Below are 19,302 nucleotides of genomic sequence, written 5' to 3'. Positions count from 1 at the left end.
GGTGTCTAGAAGGTTGCCTGTTCAAATCCCAAGATCTTTCACCATTGGGCCCTGGAGCAGCACCCTAAACCCAGAAAATAGGACTGGGGTGCTGAACAATAGGTGATCCTGCGCTATACCACCAAAAGGTCATGTGAAAAGACAATTTCCCCTCGGAGATTAAAGTATAGCAAATAAAAAAAAAAAAATGTATTAAAGATGAGGCTTCATTTATTGGAAACACTAAACTGACTGGGGCCAATGTTCCAGTGCGAGTCGGAACCAAACAAAGTCTGCCCAGGAGCAGCACCAGTAAGATGAATCACCCAGAGCAGTGTTCATCAATGAACCATTCAGACTTCCCAGGTAGCACTGCAGCCAAAGAGTTCTACCATAACACAGTGAGGCACCAGTGATGGTGGCATCTACCATGGTGGTCAACGCAACATCTTAAACTGAAAGTCAAGCGAAGAGAAGAGCAACACACAAACCCGCTGGTCTGCTACATACTGTACATTCACACAGTGGGGCATAGAGGTTAAGGCTTTGGAGTTCAAACCCCTCTACTGGCACCGAGTGACCATAAGCAAGTCGCTCCACTGTCCTGTGTTTCAGCTCTCTCTCAAATGTCACAAGTCACCTTGCATAAAGGCAGTGATAAAGTCCAGGGGGCTGGTGTTCATAGCTAGAAACGACTAACGAGGTGAACGTCTATTCCTTGTGCCTTAATATTCGTATTCATATGTGAATTGTACTCGCTTGCTTTGCATGGCACCTTGTGCTCAGTAAAGGATGCAATTTAAAGTTCCTCCTGCTATGGAGTGTTTTATTTATACCATAGAGGGCTTGTTAACACAGCTTTTTTTTTGGGCAGAGTGCCTGCACCCCTCCTGGCTGCCGCCTCTTCTTTTGCTCCTGAGGTCCTGCCGCATACCAGTGCCGTTGTGTACAGTCTGAAGTGGCCCTCCTACAAGCCTGATCACTGCACGGGAGGCGGCGTGAAGAGCTGCTCTTTCCCGGCAGCACAGCGAGCCAGCGGCTTTCATCTCGAGGGCACAAAGACCGCAAGAGGAAGTGGATCTTGCCACATTTACAGGCTTTCTGGTGAACTCTTCTAGGTAGAAGAAGAAATCCCCACAACGCAATCGTGGCAGTCTCAGACACGGGGGCGTGCTGACCAGCCTCCCAACTGGCCACAGCATGAAACAAATGCAAAAAGAAAAATAAACACAAGGGGAAATCACAGTTGAGTGCGTCAACTTACTTATTCTGAGAAAAGCAGCCTCTCAGCTTCCTGCGAGAAACACAAAGTTGCACTCAAGTTTTTTCAACTCCTAAATGGTCCTGGCTGAGACAGCAGATCGTACACGTGAAGCACACACGTGTGTGGCAGGAGACGCTTCATGGGTACATATTAAACAGGCAGCTGGGTGTCCAGCTGCACCCACGTTTGCTCACAGGTAACCAGTAGCTTAAGGACAAAAGAGAGTTGAAAAGGCCAGTCAAGTCAAAGGCAGCCGAAAGGGGAGAGGAGAAAAACCATTGGTGACACTGAGCTCTCGCACATACAGCTCAGCTGTCATGTATTCTCACCCCAAGAGTCGCTACCAGCCCTCAGCTAAAGAGTCTGGTGGATTTACCTCACAAGCATTTGGAAATGGGAAGCTGGGCAAATTGACCGCTGTATTGCCCACACTCCCCAGATAGTTCAGTTTTGAATCTTAAAAATGTACGAAAACTACAATGAGGCATGCCATTTATGACCTCGTTTGGTGCATCATGTATCTTCTAATGGAGTTTCCTGTGAAAGGCACTATACACAAAACAGTACCACCGAACGGCTGATCTCCCATGTGAGATACCATTCAGCAGAGTTATTTAAAAACAAAAAAAGGGGAAGGAACTGGGAAATTGGTCAGTTTCCTTTCCAGCCGCCAGACTTTCCACTTCAGTTCATTTCAGGCTCGTCTGAGTTAGCATCTGTTCTTCAGAGCTGTGGCGCTCTCCGCTCCGGTCCTGGGGGACCCCCTTCTAAAACGTGAAAACCTGCCACCAATCATTCACTTTAATAAATCCAGCTGCTCAATCAGTCGGCCATTCTGTACTGGGAAACGTTCAATAGTTTACATGTACATGTGTGTAACATTCCCTTTAAATGTTTTTCTATAGAGTTCACACTCTTAACCACAATGCTCTGTTCATTGTCAGTGTTGGGAAAAAAAAAAAAAAAAAAAAAAAAAAAAATCACACAGAAAGCTAAAGGGGAGCAGGTAGGAGTATAAAAACTAGGAGCAGTTCACACAAGAGGAGACCATTCAGACCTCCGTAATGTCCATCTATGCCATGACTTAAAAATAAAGGTAAGCAAAACTGTTCACTGTGTAACATAAAAATGTCTGCTACATTCATATAAAAATACAAGAAAAATTTGGATTTACATTAAAAATAAATTTAACTGGGAAATGAATAACAGCATGCATAATTAAGATAAAGGTTAGATGGATTGGTGACACTAAATTGGCCCTTATTGAGTGTGCATGTTTGGCACCCTGTCCAGGGTATTGGTTCTGCCTTGCTGTGACCCCCCCACAACCATTGTCTGGATTAAGCAGACTTGGAAAATGGCGTGGGTCTGGTCCAACTAAAAGCAGAAGTTGGTCAGGAGAGTCAAGAAGCACCTCTTTGATGTTAAATCCTCACTTCTGAAACGAGGTATGCCAAATGTTGGGAAACTTCACTCAGACTCACATCTGAACTACAACATTCAAATAACAGGGACAGACACACTGCTGAAGACCCCTGCAGTGCCTTCAGCATAAGACAGACACACTCTTCATGTAATCATTTACAATGTACGTCAAACTACTACGACAGTGTAGCACTGCTGCCTCACTGATCCTAGGTTCAAATCCCACATGTAGTCTTTATCCTTGACCAAGTCCAACCTGATACGGGCAGACTCTGGAGGGGTGTGTGTGTGGCAGTAAGGGTTCGGCTCACGGCCTTGTGCTCAGTACTGCCAGGTGCCCACAAACCTAAAATGGATCGAGTTGGTCTGAGAATGTTCTGCGTTACAGTTTACAGGGATACAACTAAAACTACTACAATACAGTTTCAAATCCAAAACCTTAGTAGTACAATTTCATAAAAACAATTTTAGTTAAAAGCAGAACGGCTCAAAATAAATGCACTCCAAGTCTCCTGCCCATGTTAATTATTATATTTATATAGCACCTGTCTAAACTACTCAAAGTGCTTTACACAGGCAGTGGGGAGCCACTTCAACTACCATCAATGTGCAGCCATTCGTGCACAAATAAGCTTACCACACATCAGCAATTAGGAGGTGAAGGGGTGAGAGAGAGAGAGAGAATCAGGGACAGGGGATCATTAGGATCCATAATGACCATGCCATGGTGGCCAAATTAGGCAGGGGATCTTTTCAAAAGGTGCCCAGGGATCTCTGATGACTAGAGTCTCAGAACCTCAGTTGTGTCTCATCTGATGGACAGTACCAAATTTTACAACACAGTGTCTCCATCCCTGAACAGCGGAATTGGGATCTCCACACAGACCCCATGGTAAGCGCCCCCTGCTGGCCTCACTAAAACCTCTTCCAAATGAATACATAATCAGAAGAGGACACTCTTGGTGATCAGGAAGGAGACCAGAGCAGTGATATGAAAGGAGCCCAATTCAACAAGAAACATGAACTGGTTAGAATGAATCCCTGATTCCAGTTAAGTCAGCTGTTCTAAAGAAAAGAGCCTCATACATCAGCTCAACGTGCAAGAGCTCATCAGGCATAAATAGGATTTAATAAAAAAAAGTGCAAATAAAAATGTTTAAATGCAGTTGGTTCCTACCAAGGAAATGTGTTCAGAACAGAGCACTGGAGGGCAAAGCCAAAATGTAAACCCACCTTTAGGAGGGAACTGACAAATACGAGTCAAAGTCAAAAAACTAATTGTATAAAATGTCAGAGCTAGCCACATGGCCTCTGCAGGCAGCTCTTCTGTTCTGCCTAGCATTAGACCCACTAATCCACTCAGGTGACATCTCACAAGACCTTAAGCACCAGTTACATAAAGGCTGTGTAAGAGGAAAACAAAAAAAAAAAAAAAAAACAGGTCATGGCACACACTGACCCTGACGTGGGAAAGATCAAAGCCAGTGGCTCAGAGCCCAAGTACTTCCTAGGGCAGGATATTGGCAGAACAAACAATGGCCAAAAAAAAAAAAAAACACTCCATTTTATATTGTCTCTTGTACAGCAAGAAGTTTAACATTGTTTTACAAAGCATTACAAAAACTAATTTTAGTGGGCGCAATACGGTCTGCGTTCAGGGCTCACCAGAATCTCTCAATATGAATGCTACTGCATCTCTGACAGTTTCCTTCTGTTTTAACAGCGGAGCCATCCTAGGACTATAAAATGACAAAAACACACTTTGGCATACACAAGCCTCCAACATAAATTTACTTTATGACATTTATAAATATGTATGTACCACCTTTTAGTATGAAAGTACATAGATGAAGAAATAGTAATGTTGTTCTCCCTTCGTGTAAGATAATGTATCCATTATTAAACCGACATATTCCACTTAAACATTCTGGCCCCCTAGTGCCCTATCACAGGAGCATCAGGTGAAAGCTGGACAGGGTGCCAGTTAGTACATTGCAGGATGCAATAAAACCCCTAATTACTCGTACTGCTCCAATCCAGAGTTGCCAATCAGTCTAACAGACATCTTTGAGTACCTGGTGAAAAACACCAACAATAAAGCCTCAATATAAACAACCACCAAAAAACATTCCCAATCATTCATGTGAATTAAAGTAGTATGACTAAAGCTAAATCTACATTCTGTAAATCACAAAGACAGAGCAGAGTTTGAGAAATTCCAGAGAAAAACAATTAGATCAAGACTGGGGCTATGAGCTGCAAGGAAACATGAAAGATTTGAACCTTTCCAGTTTAAACAGAGGTTCAGAGAACACGCCGCAAAGTGTTCAGAATTAGGAAGGAAATCAGCATGGACTTCAATTATTTTAAAACGAATTCTTTAACAAAAGATGGAAGACACTGAGGGGGAAAGGACATTGGTCATACAGAGAACAAACAATACAACGGGGTAAGGTACCAAGTAGTGTGAGAGACATTGGCACTTGGGGACCATCAAATCTTAGATTAATAATCATCACATTTCTAAAAGCACTTTTCATAGACAGTGGGGAACGACTTCAACCACCACCAAGGTATAGCATCCACCTGCCATTCTTGTGCTAGTAAGTGAACCACAGATTAGCTATTAGAAGGTGAAGGGGCGAGAGATAGCTAATAAAGGGACAGAGGATGCTTAGGGGTCCAGAATGGACAAAGTCATGGTGGGCAATTTAGACTGATCATCATCAGGAACCAAACCACCCTCCCTATTATTTTTGAAAGATGCTTAGGGATCTTCTGACCAAAGAGTCTGGACTGAAGTTTTACATCCCATCCAAACAGCACCCATTTTACAGCACTGGCATCCGCACACAGATAACAGGGCAAGCGTCCCATACTGGCCTCACCAACCCCTCTTCCTTGAGGAGATTCTGCAGGTATGCAAGGATCAATAAGGCAAGTTGGGCTGAATGGTGTGTTCTCATCAAAATACAGTGGGAGGCCAATAGAACTCTGGGGGTATGAGCAGTGTCAAGAACATAACCACCAGTGAAATCCGATCTTTTACCACAGATTGTAGAAGCTTCAACATGGTCATTATACAAGTTTTAGGGAATTGGGAAAGGTGTATATTGTGTTGGCAGACATACAAGATCTATAAGAAAATCAAAACATTTGATAAAACCAGCTTCACTGGGGCGACCATAGAGGGTTAAAGATTTTCTCATTTGACTCTTCTCTGAACTGTAAAATTCGCTTGAAGGATTTCAGAATGTCAGATGAACACTACTGTGGTTTTTATTTATTTTTACAGTGTAATTATGCTTTACCACATATTCATAAATAACCAGATCATGGGACAGGAAGGCTAGAATAAAAATTAAAAAGGCTCCTATCACTGAGTCTTTTTTTTAAACTTCTCGTCTAACGTAATTACTTTTACGTAGATCTTCCAAAAATGGCCACATTAAGAAGACAGTCTTATTATAAAAAGCTTTTTCCTGGGTTAATCTTTATGTCCAGTAGGGAGTGTCATACTCACCCTCTTAAATCACAATTCTTGTAAATCTTTGGCCATGCATTCTCTCTATTAAGATTAGTAATCATGGATTACATTTTATTACTTTTCTTCAAAAACCCATGTGGCATTTTTTAAATTGTGCCTCTAACAGTATCAGTTAAAAGGGGGATACCATGCGATGAGCAGAAACAGGCATAAAGGGGGTTTGGTGGTTATCATTCAGAATTCCTGTACCCAAGGCTACAAAAGCTGAAATATTCCAAAAGTTATTTGAAATTTTTATTTTGCTTTTTTAAAATGAATGTTTGTTAACAAACAACTGTTTCCCCTCTATTGCAGACCCCAAGTGCCTACTGACAAGGTGCAAAATAGGGGGAGCCTAAGGAGGAGAGGAGAGATTGGGAGCATGTGACGCACCCACCACACGACGAACCACCTGGATTAGCGAAGAGAAAAAGTGAAAGAAACGCAGACACCTGTCAGTCACGAGTTTAACAACACTGTGGAGTCTCATGCACCCTCATCTCAAACAAAGATTGACCCTGGAAGGATATCTGCATTTAAGATACAACAGGTAAGATAGATCAGGGGGGCATTTTCCTCAGAAGCACTTTGCTCATTTGTCTCAAATTGCACAGAATTAGAAGATGGTGCAACAAACATGTTGAAATAAAAATGATGCAACCCACTCACAGCTCTCTGAAGCAAGCAGATGACCAGTAGTTGTGTGCTCTTATTCTCATCTTGCACACATTATCCTTAATTTATTTTAGACCCTATTTATAATATATTACCAGATACTCTCATGCTGTTGTGCCTTCTCTAAAACTGCCTTGCTTCTTCAGTTTTACATTTTCTTTTCCATCAGTGATGCAGTATTGCCTCCCTCTTGCGACACCATTATAAATTCAACAACCCAAGGCTTCCTACAATACTCATTCTATGGTATTTTCTCTTTGATTATTTAATTACCGGTACTTACGGCACACTCAAAGATTTTATACCCCTTCACTTTCTGCACAATATAGTGTCGTAGATTTTATTTTAAATGGATACATTCATGTAACCCATAATGACAAAGTGATAACATGTTTTCAGTAAGGTTTGCAAAATTATTAAAAATAGTATGGCCAGTACTTTGATAGCAGACCAACCAGAAAAAGATTGGGGATGCTGCTGGAAGAGGTATTAGTGAGGCCAGCAGGTGGCGCTTACCCCGTGGTCTGAATGTGGATCCCAGTGCAATGATGGAGACAGTGTGCTGCAAAAACAGCACCGTCCTTCAGATGAGACGTAAAAATCAAGGTCCTGACTGTGGTCATAAAAGATCATCCTTCGTGAACAGTAGGGTGTATCCCAATGTCCTGACTAACTTGTCCACCTGGTCATTCTAGCTGCGTAATCATCCCCAGTCTCTAATCTTCTCTACTACTACTACTACTAATGCGAGCATACAGGTGCAATAATGGCTGCCCTCGCATCATCCACATGAATGTTACACATTAGAGGTGGCTGAAGTGGCACCAAGTATGGAGAAAAGCACTATATAAATGTAAAGAATCATTATCTCTTTTCTAGAAGTATTCAGACCATGTACTGTGGTCCTATAGACTGTTTTCAGGTGCTTTAATTCTCCTTGAGATGTGTCTGGAACTTGACTGGAGTTCACTTGTGGCAAACTGACCTGAATGGACATCGTTAAAGACTTGCATGTCCCTGTGTACAGAAGGTCCACAATTCAAACTCCACATCAGGAGAAAAAAACAACCCATGAAGTCCAAGAACTTGTCTGTACACCTCCACAATCAAACTGTGGTGTGGCATAGATCAGGGCAAGGGGATATAACTGCTTCTAAATCTTTTAGTGTCCCCAGCAGCACAGTGACCTAAAAAATTAGAAAGAGTCCTAATGGTTCCAACTATAGAGTTCTGTCTGACCAAACTACAGTAATCCCTCGCTATATCGCGCTTCGCCCTTCGCGGCTTCACTCCATCGCGGATTTTATATGTAAGCATATTTAAATATATATCGCGGATTTTTCGCTGCTTCGCGGGTTTTTGAGGACAATGGGTCTTTTAATTTCTGGTACATGCTTCCTCAGTTGGTTTGCCCAGTTGATTTCATACAAGGGACGCTATTAGCAGATGGCTGAGAAGCTACCCAGCTTACTTTTCTTTCTCTCTCTCTTGCGCTGACTATCTGTGATCCTGACGTAGGGGGTGTGAGCAGGGGGGCTGTTCGCACACCTAGACGATACGGACGCTCGTCTAAAAATGCTGAAAGATTATCTTCACTTTGCTACCTTCTGTGTGCAGCTTTTAAGTATGCTGCACGGTGCTTCGCATACTTAAAAGCTCAAAGGGCATGTATTGATTTTTTTTATCTGTCTCTCTCTCTCTATCTCTCTCACTCTCTCTCTGCTCCTGACGGAGGGGGTGTGAGCTGCCGCCTTCAACAGCTTTGTGCCGCGGTGCTTCGCATACTTAAAAGCAAACAGCCCTATTGATTTATTTGCTCCTTTGAAGAGGAAGATATGTTTGCATTCTTTTAATTGTGAGACTGAACTGTCATCTCTGTCTTGTCATGGAGCACAGTTTAAACTTTTGAAAAAGAGACAAATGTTTGTTTGCAATGTTTGAATAACGTTCCTGTCTCTCTACAACCTCCTGTGTTTCTGCGCAAATCTGTGACCCAAGCATGACAATATAAAAATAACCATATAAACATATGGTTTCTACTTCGCGGATTTTCTTATTTCGCGGGTGGCTCTGGAACGCAACCCCCGCGATGGAGGAGGGATTACTGTAGTGTGTTATTATTCTCAAGGCAAGAAGGGCCTTGGTCAGGGAGGTAACCAAGAACCCAATGGTCACTTTAGCAGAGCTTGAGAAGTCCTCTGTTGAGATGGCAGAACTCAAGAGAAGGACAACCATCTTAGTATCACTCCATCAATCAGGCCTTTATAGTAGAGAGGCTAGACTGAAGCCACTCTTGAGTAAAAGGCATGTGACAGTTTAAACCGCTCTAAAAAGTATGAGGAAGAAGACTGTCTGGTTTGAAGAGATAAAAATTGAATTTCTTAAGCAGAACACCAAGCCCTACTCATCACCTCCCTAATACTTAACCAAGATGACTTGAAGCTGTGACTGCTGCCACGGGGATTCTACAAAGTACTGAATGAAGGGTCGGGATACTTGCATGAATGAGAGTTTTCAGTTCGTTTTTAATAAGTCTGCAAAACTTACAACACATTTTCAATGCGTCATTACAGGTAATGGAGTGAAAATGGAGGCACAAAAATATTTATCCATTTAAAATAAATCTACAACACAAAGTGTGCAGAGAAAGTGAAGGGGTGTGATCTTCTGAATCTGCCATATTTTGTCAATTGTAATTTTTTTTATTTGTACCTACAGTATTACAGGCAAGACCAGGGCCATGGAAGCCTATTTTTATAGCATCTACTTCTACATGATAATTTCTATACGAGATTCACCTTAGGACACTTTCACAAAACTCCCATTGATATTTGGCTAGGAATTCACCACCTCGTGTTTAGATCACTTTAAATAAAAAAATAAACATTCTCTCAGACTCACCTTTATCATTTCGGCCACGTAGCTTTCAGGTCCTGTATACTCAGTCGAGTCTTTCACCTTTACTAGGACAATGAAGCAGAGGTAGTGCCACATATTGTGTTCTTCTTTGATGTGCTCTTCGAATGTCACCGTCTTGTTGTCAAACTTGTCCCTTTCTAGACCTAAAGTCAGGCAAGTCAGAGAAACAGCCACATAGGGTCAAACTGAAGAGTTTACACTCTGTAGAAAGATGGATGTGGTGAGAGAGGACGACATGCAGGCGATGGGTGTGACAGAGCAAGATGCAGAGGACAGAAAGATATGGAAGAAGATGATCCTCTGTGGCAACCCCTAACAGGAGCAGCCGAAAGAAGAAAAATCTCCAGCACAATTCAGAAGACGGACATTTTGAGGTAAGGTAGTGACAATGTGTTGCATGTTGATTTACACTTTGAAGTAAGAGTTTCACTGTGCCCTGTACACCTGAAAGCAACAGATAGTTTTATTTGTCCTCAAGGGTACATTTGGATTTTTACAGAAGCTCGTTAAATAAAAACACACACACACACACACATACTATGGTCTAAGCACACACTAGAATGAGTAAAAAGAAAGAAAACTGACTCGGCAGTGCCAGTCACAGTGAGGCACTTCAGGAAATGTATCGTATGAAGGAGTCCTAGTTGTGTTTCCTGACACACTAACACTGAGGACTTTCAGCCAACAAATTATTCAGCAGAATTGTGTCATGGAGAGGATGTGCAGCATTGTTCATAAAGGCACTCCATTTTGTCTTCAGACCCCCCACCCCCACCTGGAGGGAGTAGTGAAGGAGAGAATGGAGTGCCTCCCACAACTGACCTTACAAGCCTTTAACCATGTCCTGGATATGCTTCAATTGCCTCGGTTCTCAACATCAAGAGCACACACTTCACTCACAATAGTTGGACAACTTTGGTAGGCAGTAATTTGGAAACCATCCACAACACAGCAGTGGGAAGGACTGGAAACATTAAAAGGTGCCCGGACCAAGAAGGAACACCGTGAACGGAGTCAAATCACCTGGCAGCTGCCCCCCCCATTGTTTTTATATAGAACGTTTCACAGAATATACACACTTTTATATGGTGAAGGAGGAACACTGATTCCAACTCCTCTCTACCACACAGTTATATTTTAATGAAGGGCTCCACATAGGTCCTCTAGGGTCATGGTTAAGGCAACGTTTCATTACACCACTTTTCCAGCGAATTTGTAGACTGACAACCAATGAGCACTCAATTGAAAGTACAATGTATATGAATTTAGTGATGAAAAAACAGGCTTGTCTGTCTGACGTCTCGTGTTTTACATATCACAACAGAAAAGAAGGGGGGACCTGAGATGGCAGGCGAACTCTGACCTTTTGCAGAGCTCCATCAGGTAGCATGTTATTAGCTGTCAGAAAAGCTTATGATACTTTACAAATTACATGACTGTGTGACAACTTTCTGGTATACTTTCACATTTCTCATCCCCAATGATAATTTCTAGCCCTGTAAAGTGACACGTTCAGGGAATCAAGATCAGCAAATGCAGTCGTCAAGTCTGACATTCCCTCCAACTAGAGGTCAGGTAACATGACATCAGCTTTATATAATGCCACAGCTTGAAGTGCAGATATCCAAAGCATAGGCATTACAGCCAAATACACACAAGGTGGTACCTTCACCCATATGCACTTTGGGCATTTAAAATTTAAAATTCTTTGTCTAGAACTTTTAAAAGTAAACTTAATCCAGTAGTGCCTTGCCTGCATTGGGTGCCTTTTTAATTACAGTTTTAAAGCTACTGATGAGCAACAGTAACTTCGAGTCTAAGAATGTAAAATGTTGACCTGCGTATTTGTGTGCTTTCAAAATTATAGATAGCCCTCACACTTGCACACTTGTTATAATTACATACTGCCAGTATTTGTATAGCCCAGCCGGAGACGAGGGAGGTGAGCCTGGACAGCAGAGTCCATGAAATCCCTGCTGACCTATAAGTAAACAGCCTTTAAGCAGCGGGTGTCTACTGCATATTCTCAGTCTGCGGCCGCCCCCGCATCTCTCCTGTGTATTGGCATACAGTTCTGCCCAAGAGCACAATCGCAGCCAATTAAATTCTGCTGACATAAAAGCCAGCAGACGCTGTGGGTCGACAGGATCAGGAGTAGGAAATGCTGCCGTCATCCAGCACGCCGACATCTCGCACAATGCTGAACGTGACTAAAATACAAATGACAACCCTCAAAGTCTCTGTGTATTTAATTAATCTGCTTGGTAGCCACCTTCGGTATCCAAGGTAACTCGAGTCTTTGAAACAGGGGTGCAGTAGAGACCACACACACAAAAAAAAAAATATGACATCTATTATTTTGAACAGTTCAAATGCTGAAGTTAAGAATATTCATTGATTAATTACATGCTAATAAGACTGAAGGAGCAGGGAGGAATGTCCAGGCATGACATTCCCTCTCTTTGTGAGCTCATTTTACCAAGTTCCCCTGACCAAAGGTGACCTCACAGCTACCAATCTTATCTAAATTTAAAAATGTATCTGTAACGTCAAGGAAGTGAAGAGCTGCAAGAGTCCGTGTTCTTCTACAGGGAATAAAGACATCTGTGTGCATAAGCGTGGCTTTTTCCCCCCTCTTCTAAAGCAGCAGCTCTAAAATCCTGCCAGCATGACTTCATGCAGACCAACTGCAGAGAGGCGGAAAAGAAAGCAGGAGAGATTCCTAATTTGGGCTTATCCTGTTTTACCATGAGCGACTCGAAGAACTGTCTAAAGCCGCATGATACTTCCGATGAAGCCACCACATTGAAGCAGCATGACAGAATTCCCTCCCCCTGCTTACCACAAATGAAACAAGTGGTTTTCAGCACTTCTTCCTTCTTTTGCTTCTCACTCCTCAGATCAGCAAACGTGTCAATGATGACTCCAAAAATGAGATTGAGGACAATGATAATGACCATAAAGAAGAACAGCAGGTCATAGATGACACGAGCAGCAAACAGTGGTTCCTGTTGAGAGCACAGAGGGGCGTAAGAAAACTGACTAGCATGGCCTATTATCCCTATCCAGATCCACCAGAGACCTTCACATTTAGCTTCAGGCTATAAAACAGGCCAGAGTTTCATTATTAGCATGGAAATGTGACCAAAAAAAAAACAAACATTGTGAGTCATTTTTAAAACAACTGACATGGCACAGACCGATTCAAAAGGACTCCTGAAGGCACCACTCGACAAAAGCTCTTCGCCAAGCCTCTTCTTTTGCCTACCTCTTTGGAAGGCTTCCGTAGAACATCACCAACACCTCCTCCACTCCGGAGTCCATGGCTCAAAACAGTAACGATGCACATCAGCAAAGACTCACAAGTGTGCTCCTTATTTTCATCATCCTCCACTTTCATTTGTGAACCTGAATCAAAAGAACAAAGTTACATCAGAAAAACATTACAACTGGGTCAGGTGGGTCTAATGGCAGAATTTATAGTACCGACTGGAAAATGGATTGGCCAAACACTTTTGTGATGATGACCATTCAATTGCCTTGGACAGCAACAGATCCCTTCCAAAAAAAAAAATCTGCAGGTGATGAAACGTCCACATGAAAGAGTTCAAGTTTGCTCTCTTGTGTGGGCTTCTCCACACCACACACTCAACTGGACCATCTGATAGCGGAGTCTGAGGAAGAGATTCTCCTTTTGCAAAATTGAAGTGAAAGGTTAACCTAGATCTCAAAACCAACTGTGTATATACAGTACAAGTAATCAAAACTCTCAAAATTAAACCCAAAACATTTCACTCATTTTCTTTGGATTCGCTATGCTCATGATCACATCGATTTTGCCACTGCGCTCACCACATCCATCACCATCGTGAACAGCAAGGCTCAGAAAAAGATCAGTCCCTCCTTCAACACGCCAATTTTACTACAGAAAATGCACTGTTCACATACTTAGATGTACAGTATCTGCCATTTTTGCTTCCTCATACACATCTTACATTCTCAGTGCCACCATTTCTTTCAGGCTCCTGTTGCACTTCTAGAATATGTAATGCCACTTGTGTCCGATGATGTAAGCAAATGAAGCAAAAAGCACTTCAATTCTAACTGATGTCAATTTGTTTCAGGCAAACCTGAAGGCAGAGGAGAGAACAAAAAAGCCATAACACTAAAATGCATTTCATGGATATTAGTGTGATTTCCTGTTCCTTGAACTACCATTTCCCAAACCCCTCCACTCTGCTAACTACTGCATTGTTACTGCCAATGAACCAGCCTCATCTACTGGAATTTTGCCCTCTCATGGGTCAGTCAGCCAATCATTTCCAGTGTCACTTCAATTGGGCCCATTGCTTCAGCACAGTTCATGGGCTCATCAGCTGGTGGCACCCTACACGACTTCCAGTCCGAGGGGATGTGCTTTTTTTTTTTCTTGTCGGGAATTCTGTGTATTTATAAGATTTAAGTATTCTTGTTTTAAGCGAGCTTCTGTAAAATCCTAAAAATTTTCCCATGGGACAAATAGAGTTCTATTTATCCGTGTGAGGAGGGCACAACGTTTTTCCTTCCTCCTCAGCAAACAAATCCATCTTAATAAAAGGAAAGTGTCTGGTTGCTACATCTGTCATTCCAAAAGATCAAACATTTGTTGTAAAAAATGCATTGCATCTCTCATTCCAACAGAGGAGCATTAGAACCATCTGTAGTAACAAAATGCATTGGTACACATGTTTATGTACCATCTGTTGAAATGACAGATGTAATATGCATTTTATTACTACATGCATCACAAAATACATTCCAATAGATGGTGCACTGGAAACGTCATGTGGTGGTCTACATAGATTTCTCAGATTTCAAACTGTCTTAGACAGGTGGCTCAGTTAATCAAATATGTTATCAACCAGAATGCAATTCAGGGTCAATAATGTTAATTAGTCTAGAACATAAATCTATAGAGGTAACTGAAAGTAACTGAGGGGTGGCAAACAGTTAAGCCCAGCAGACCACTTGGAGCCCACCGACTAACATCCCCTCATGCTATACTCGCTCCAGGTACATGTTTGGATTTAGAGGCCATCATCTATAAAGGTTAAGGGTCCTCAAATCTCCAAAAAGATTTTCATTGGCTGCTCAAAAGGTATCAAAGATGTGCAGGCAGAATTCTTTTGGACAACAGCAAAACCATCCTTAAAAGATGTTAGGAATGAAGTGAAGGAGAATCCTGGCTACAAAAAAGTTTTTTCCTTTTCTAGAGCACCATTCTTAGAATGCACCAGCACAATGTTCATTTCATAGTTGTGGGAAGTGCACTTCAGTATAAGCAGGGAATACGGAAGTGTCAATACCAAAGGGTACAGAGTCGGTCTCTGCATTACTCTGAGCAATCTGTTATAAAGACTGGGCTCAAAACGCATGTGGATCAGAATCTCGCGAGAACTTCTTAAAAAGTAATCAGCTAACATACCTTACCAGACTTATGAGCTGAGTGGTCTCCTCTCATTTTGAAACACCAGCTCATATTACAAGGTGCACATTAAAGTTAGAACATTCGGAACAGAAGGTGTGCGTCTTATTTAGGGCTACATGCAGTCACAACTTTAAATACTCCATCATTAAAAGTGAGGAACCGGGATGACTAACTTCTGCCTAGTGTGTGCTGTGATGGATTGGTCTTGTATTCCCATCAGATTAAGAGGTCTTTTCTAAACCTGGATTCTCGGTCTGCTGTTCATAAGTGTTAAGACATTTGATTAGACATTAAAAACAAGAAAATGGACATGCAGAACAGAGTCTTGGAGTGGGGCAGAATTCTGGGCATGTCAAACTGGAATGGACTCTTCCCGGACAGACCACTCTTCATAAAGAGTGAAACAGAAATACAGCAACCACGGCAGAAGGCACTACACACAAACCTTTGCATGCTTGATGCACTTCGATGTTTTCAGGACTCTGCCCAGTATCAGTGCATCACCACTAAACTGGGTCATCATACGTGTAAACAGGAAACGAGCTGCAATCTGCCAGTCATGTCAGAAGCAGTTTGGGCGACACCACTGAAGCGTGGGAAGGGGTGTCAACAGCCCCGATAAGTTAGAATGAGCACTTTACAACGTGCATTATTTTTGCATCAGCAGCTACAAATTCAGAGGAAAAATAAAAACCTTCGCATTTCACTGTATTTCCCACCTTTAGAAAGGTGAAAAAGCCATGAAATTAACCATCTGCAAAGTCTGCCGCTTCAGCCATCTTAAGTTCCATGTACATCAACATGACACATTCCAGTGGAGACGCAGCATCTGAAAAGGCCTGAGCCATCCAATTATACAAACCCCATGACCAGCTCAAGGGATTTATTAAAAAAGTAAAAAGCGACCACAGGACTCCAAGCGCCCTGCTTCACAAGGCACCACCAAGCACTTTGCAAATCTCACCTTCAGCTAGCTGCCTTGAGCAGTTTTCATTGTTTTCCAAATGGCACACACTGGAAGAGAAAAACTCGCCAGCCATGCTGGCACCAGCTTCTGAAAATTCAAAACAGAAGGGATTAGTGCGTAACAAATTCGATTTATCTTGTGTTTTATAAGTCAGACGCGCACTAAAACACTGCGACAGCACGTGCTATTTCAGGGTAGCACCCGGTACATTTCTGAAAGGAAGAATCCATCCGACGGTTGAGCCAAAGATACAGGAGGAACAATGAAGGTTCTGTCCGGTTTGTGGAATGGTAGACCAGCTCTAGGGAGTGTGATAACGCAGTCTGTGTGTGTTTTGTAGATTTGAAAAAGCACATGATGTGTCCTTAGCATGTGTTGAGGGAGGTGCTAGAGGAATATGGGGTAACCGTGTGATTTGCTCCCTTATATGAATGCAGTGAGAGCTGCATCTGAATACTTGGCGTCAAGTCGAATTGGCTCACTGTGGGTGTCGGACTCGGTCAAGGCTATGTCTCGTCACCACTCCAGTTTGTGGTTTTCATGGACAGGATATCTGAGCCAAGGGTGTCTGGTTGGGGAGGCTAGGGGTAGTATCACTGCTTTATGCAGATGATCTTCTCTTTGCCTCAAACCATGACCTTTGAAAAGCACTTGTGTGATTTGGCTGGGATGAGGATCAGCTCCTCAAAGTCTGAGGTCATGGTTCTCTCAAAGAAGAATGGATTGCTCTCTGCAGATAATTGGGGAACTACTGTCCTTAGTTGAGAAGTTCAAGTATCTTGTGATCTTCATCTCAAGTTCTATTTCTGTCACTCATGAAGGACATTTGGATTGGGGCGGAGGCTTTACCAGTCTGTGATGATGAATAGGGAGCAGAGTCTAAAACATTCGGTTTACCAGTCACACAATCACCCCATAGGTAGTGAAAGAAACGATTGCAAGCACAAGTGGCAGAAATGTTTCTTTGCAGGGTGGCTAGGCTGACACTTTGTGATAGGATGAGAAGCTCAGTGATACAGGAGGGTCTCAGAGTACAGTTACTGTTCCTCAAGATTAAGAGGAGCCAACTAAGGTAGTTTGGGTTTGTTATAAGGAAGTCCACGCCCCCCCAATGTGTGGCTGCTCCAGGTTCATCCCACTAAGCAGAGACTTTGTTAGAAGACCCAGGAAACCCTGGAGGGATTCTCTCTCAGCTGGCTTGGGAACACCTAGGAATTCCCCAAGCAGAGCTGGGGACAGAATAGTCTGCCTTGACCTGTACCACCACGACCCTCATCAGGAAAAGCAGCTGAGATGATAAGACCTGGTATATGAGATGAGACCAGTAGTTTCCTCCTGCAAACTAAGGATGTTTCTCTATTGAAGTTTAACACATTATGCCATCACTACCAGTCTTTAGCAAAGGGCCACAGTGATTACAGCTAAAAGTGTTAAAACAGACTTTCTGCAAGGCATACACTTATTTACTCCTTACCTAGTGTTTTGTTTGGTATCCTGTTCACTTCTAGGATGAAATCATGTTTAAAGAATATGTAACCAACAATCGAGAAGAGGTAGACTAGGATGAGAGCGAGGACAGCAGTTAGGATAATGGAGCGGCCATTGCGAGTGACGCTCTTAATTACATTTAGTAGTGTCTCCTCTCTGTAAACCAAGTCAAAAAGCTGTGAAGAGGAAAAATAAAGACAAATCAGACATTAAATTAATCCACTGCAGCAAGACTAAAACAGAAAAGCAAAACAGTCAAATGTATAAAACTTTCAATTCCAGAATGCCGAGGCCATTTAAGTGGCACCACATATCAGGAAAATTCCTTATTTCTGGAGCAGGGCTGTATGGTGCGGACTCAGGTTATAGTTGCTGGGGTCTATCCTGTATGAAGACGGGCTTTATCAGAGTGAAAAGTGAGCGTATGTAGCACCAATAACTTTTTTTTTTTTTTTTTTTTTTTTTTAAATATAAAACACAGTGATATCTTACAGGACATATGTTGCTGGTGCAACGACACTTCCAGTGCATCTGATAATTAGCTGCAGTATTAAGTACCCATAGAAAAGATCAGGTTTAAGATAAAACACGATAATGCCCAATAGAAATTGCTTGCTATCTGTAGAAAAAAAAAATATATGTGTCTTGACTTCCTGCACATGGAGTCAGATGTACCGCACATTACTTCATCTACACATTCTTAAAGTAAACGTCTTTGTAGTTTTGTGCATAAGACAGCAGGCAACAAGCTGCACCACTTTATGCTAGCAGCTCCTGTGCTGGTGCCCTTCATGGTAAAACGAGAAGAAAACCGATGCCTTAATGACTTGGAAAGAGTTAAATCTGCTAAATGATAGGCTGTCACAGTAAGGTTTCCTGGCAGATACAGGAGACTGCAGTGTTGGTGTTTCAGTATAATTTTGACAGCCAAGATCTAAAATGGATATCCTATAAACATGGAGTGACCGAGAGCCTGACTCCTCAATGGTTAAGTGCATCCAAGTGCAGACATTATATATATTTTCATGAAGTATGCGAGTGTTTTATTAAGGCAACATCCACACTGTTGTGTTTTTGTTTAAAAATTGAGACATTTGTCTGTGTTCACCATTACCCAGAGTTTTTAACCCCAAAAAAATGGACTTTTAAAAATATTCCTGCAAACTGTTCACTTCTGAAAATGGGCAAAAATGTGGATTTTTAAAAAGACAGTCTCTGACTGCCTTCTGATTTGTTCATGCTTATTACATGACCCTACCCTGACTGGATCCTGCTATTTAAAACATCTCATTCCCTGATTGGCAGCATTAATCTGGGTGGGTTGGTGGGTACACATTCCAATAGAGCAGACAGAGGAGCTTTCCAGTATGTATTTAAATTACATTTTGTACAGTTTGGCAATGAATTCTGGGATCAGACAATGTCACCATCCCTTCAAGGATTGTCAATTTTGGGTAGGAAATATAGGCTGGTAACAACTACATCATAGGTGCCTTTCATTGTTTTAGTGTAGATGGAGAAACTCTTAATGTGAAAATAGTATGGACAGAAATAGTCTTCATTCACAAAGGCCATTTTTAAATGAAAAACCT

General features: G+C 42.1%; 1 protein-coding gene and 1 long non-coding RNA gene across 7 annotated transcripts in view; one reads left to right on the top strand and one right to left on the bottom strand.

Annotated features, from left to right (window-relative positions):
- LOC127526220 (uncharacterized) overlaps nucleotides 1-19,302 on the top strand; it is a 388,781-nt gene that overhangs the window by 88,498 nt on the left and 280,981 nt on the right. The window lies entirely within an intron of this gene.
- LOC114669269 (inositol 1,4,5-trisphosphate receptor type 1-like) overlaps nucleotides 1-19,302 on the bottom strand; it is a 186,557-nt gene that overhangs the window by 3,329 nt on the left and 163,926 nt on the right. For all 6 annotated transcript variants that reach the window (XM_051920995.1, XM_051920989.1, XM_051920990.1 and 3 more), the window contains 5 exons: nucleotides 17,697-17,886; nucleotides 16,220-16,309; nucleotides 13,057-13,196; nucleotides 12,631-12,796; nucleotides 9,771-9,931 (listed from right to left, as the gene is read on the bottom strand). In XM_051920995.1, the coding sequence (XP_051776955.1) occupies nucleotides 9,771-9,931; nucleotides 12,631-12,796; nucleotides 13,057-13,196; nucleotides 16,220-16,309; nucleotides 17,697-17,886 (747 nt within the window). The remainder of the gene's footprint in view (nucleotides 1-9,770; nucleotides 9,932-12,630; nucleotides 12,797-13,056; nucleotides 13,197-16,219; nucleotides 16,310-17,696; nucleotides 17,887-19,302) is intronic.

This window comes from Erpetoichthys calabaricus, chromosome 18, assembly GCF_900747795.2.
Source record: "Erpetoichthys calabaricus chromosome 18, fErpCal1.3, whole genome shotgun sequence".
NCBI lineage: Eukaryota > Metazoa > Chordata > Cladistia > Polypteriformes > Polypteridae > Erpetoichthys > Erpetoichthys calabaricus.
Note: the sequence above shows the minus strand (reverse complement) of the source record. Positions and strands in the feature narration are given on the sequence as shown.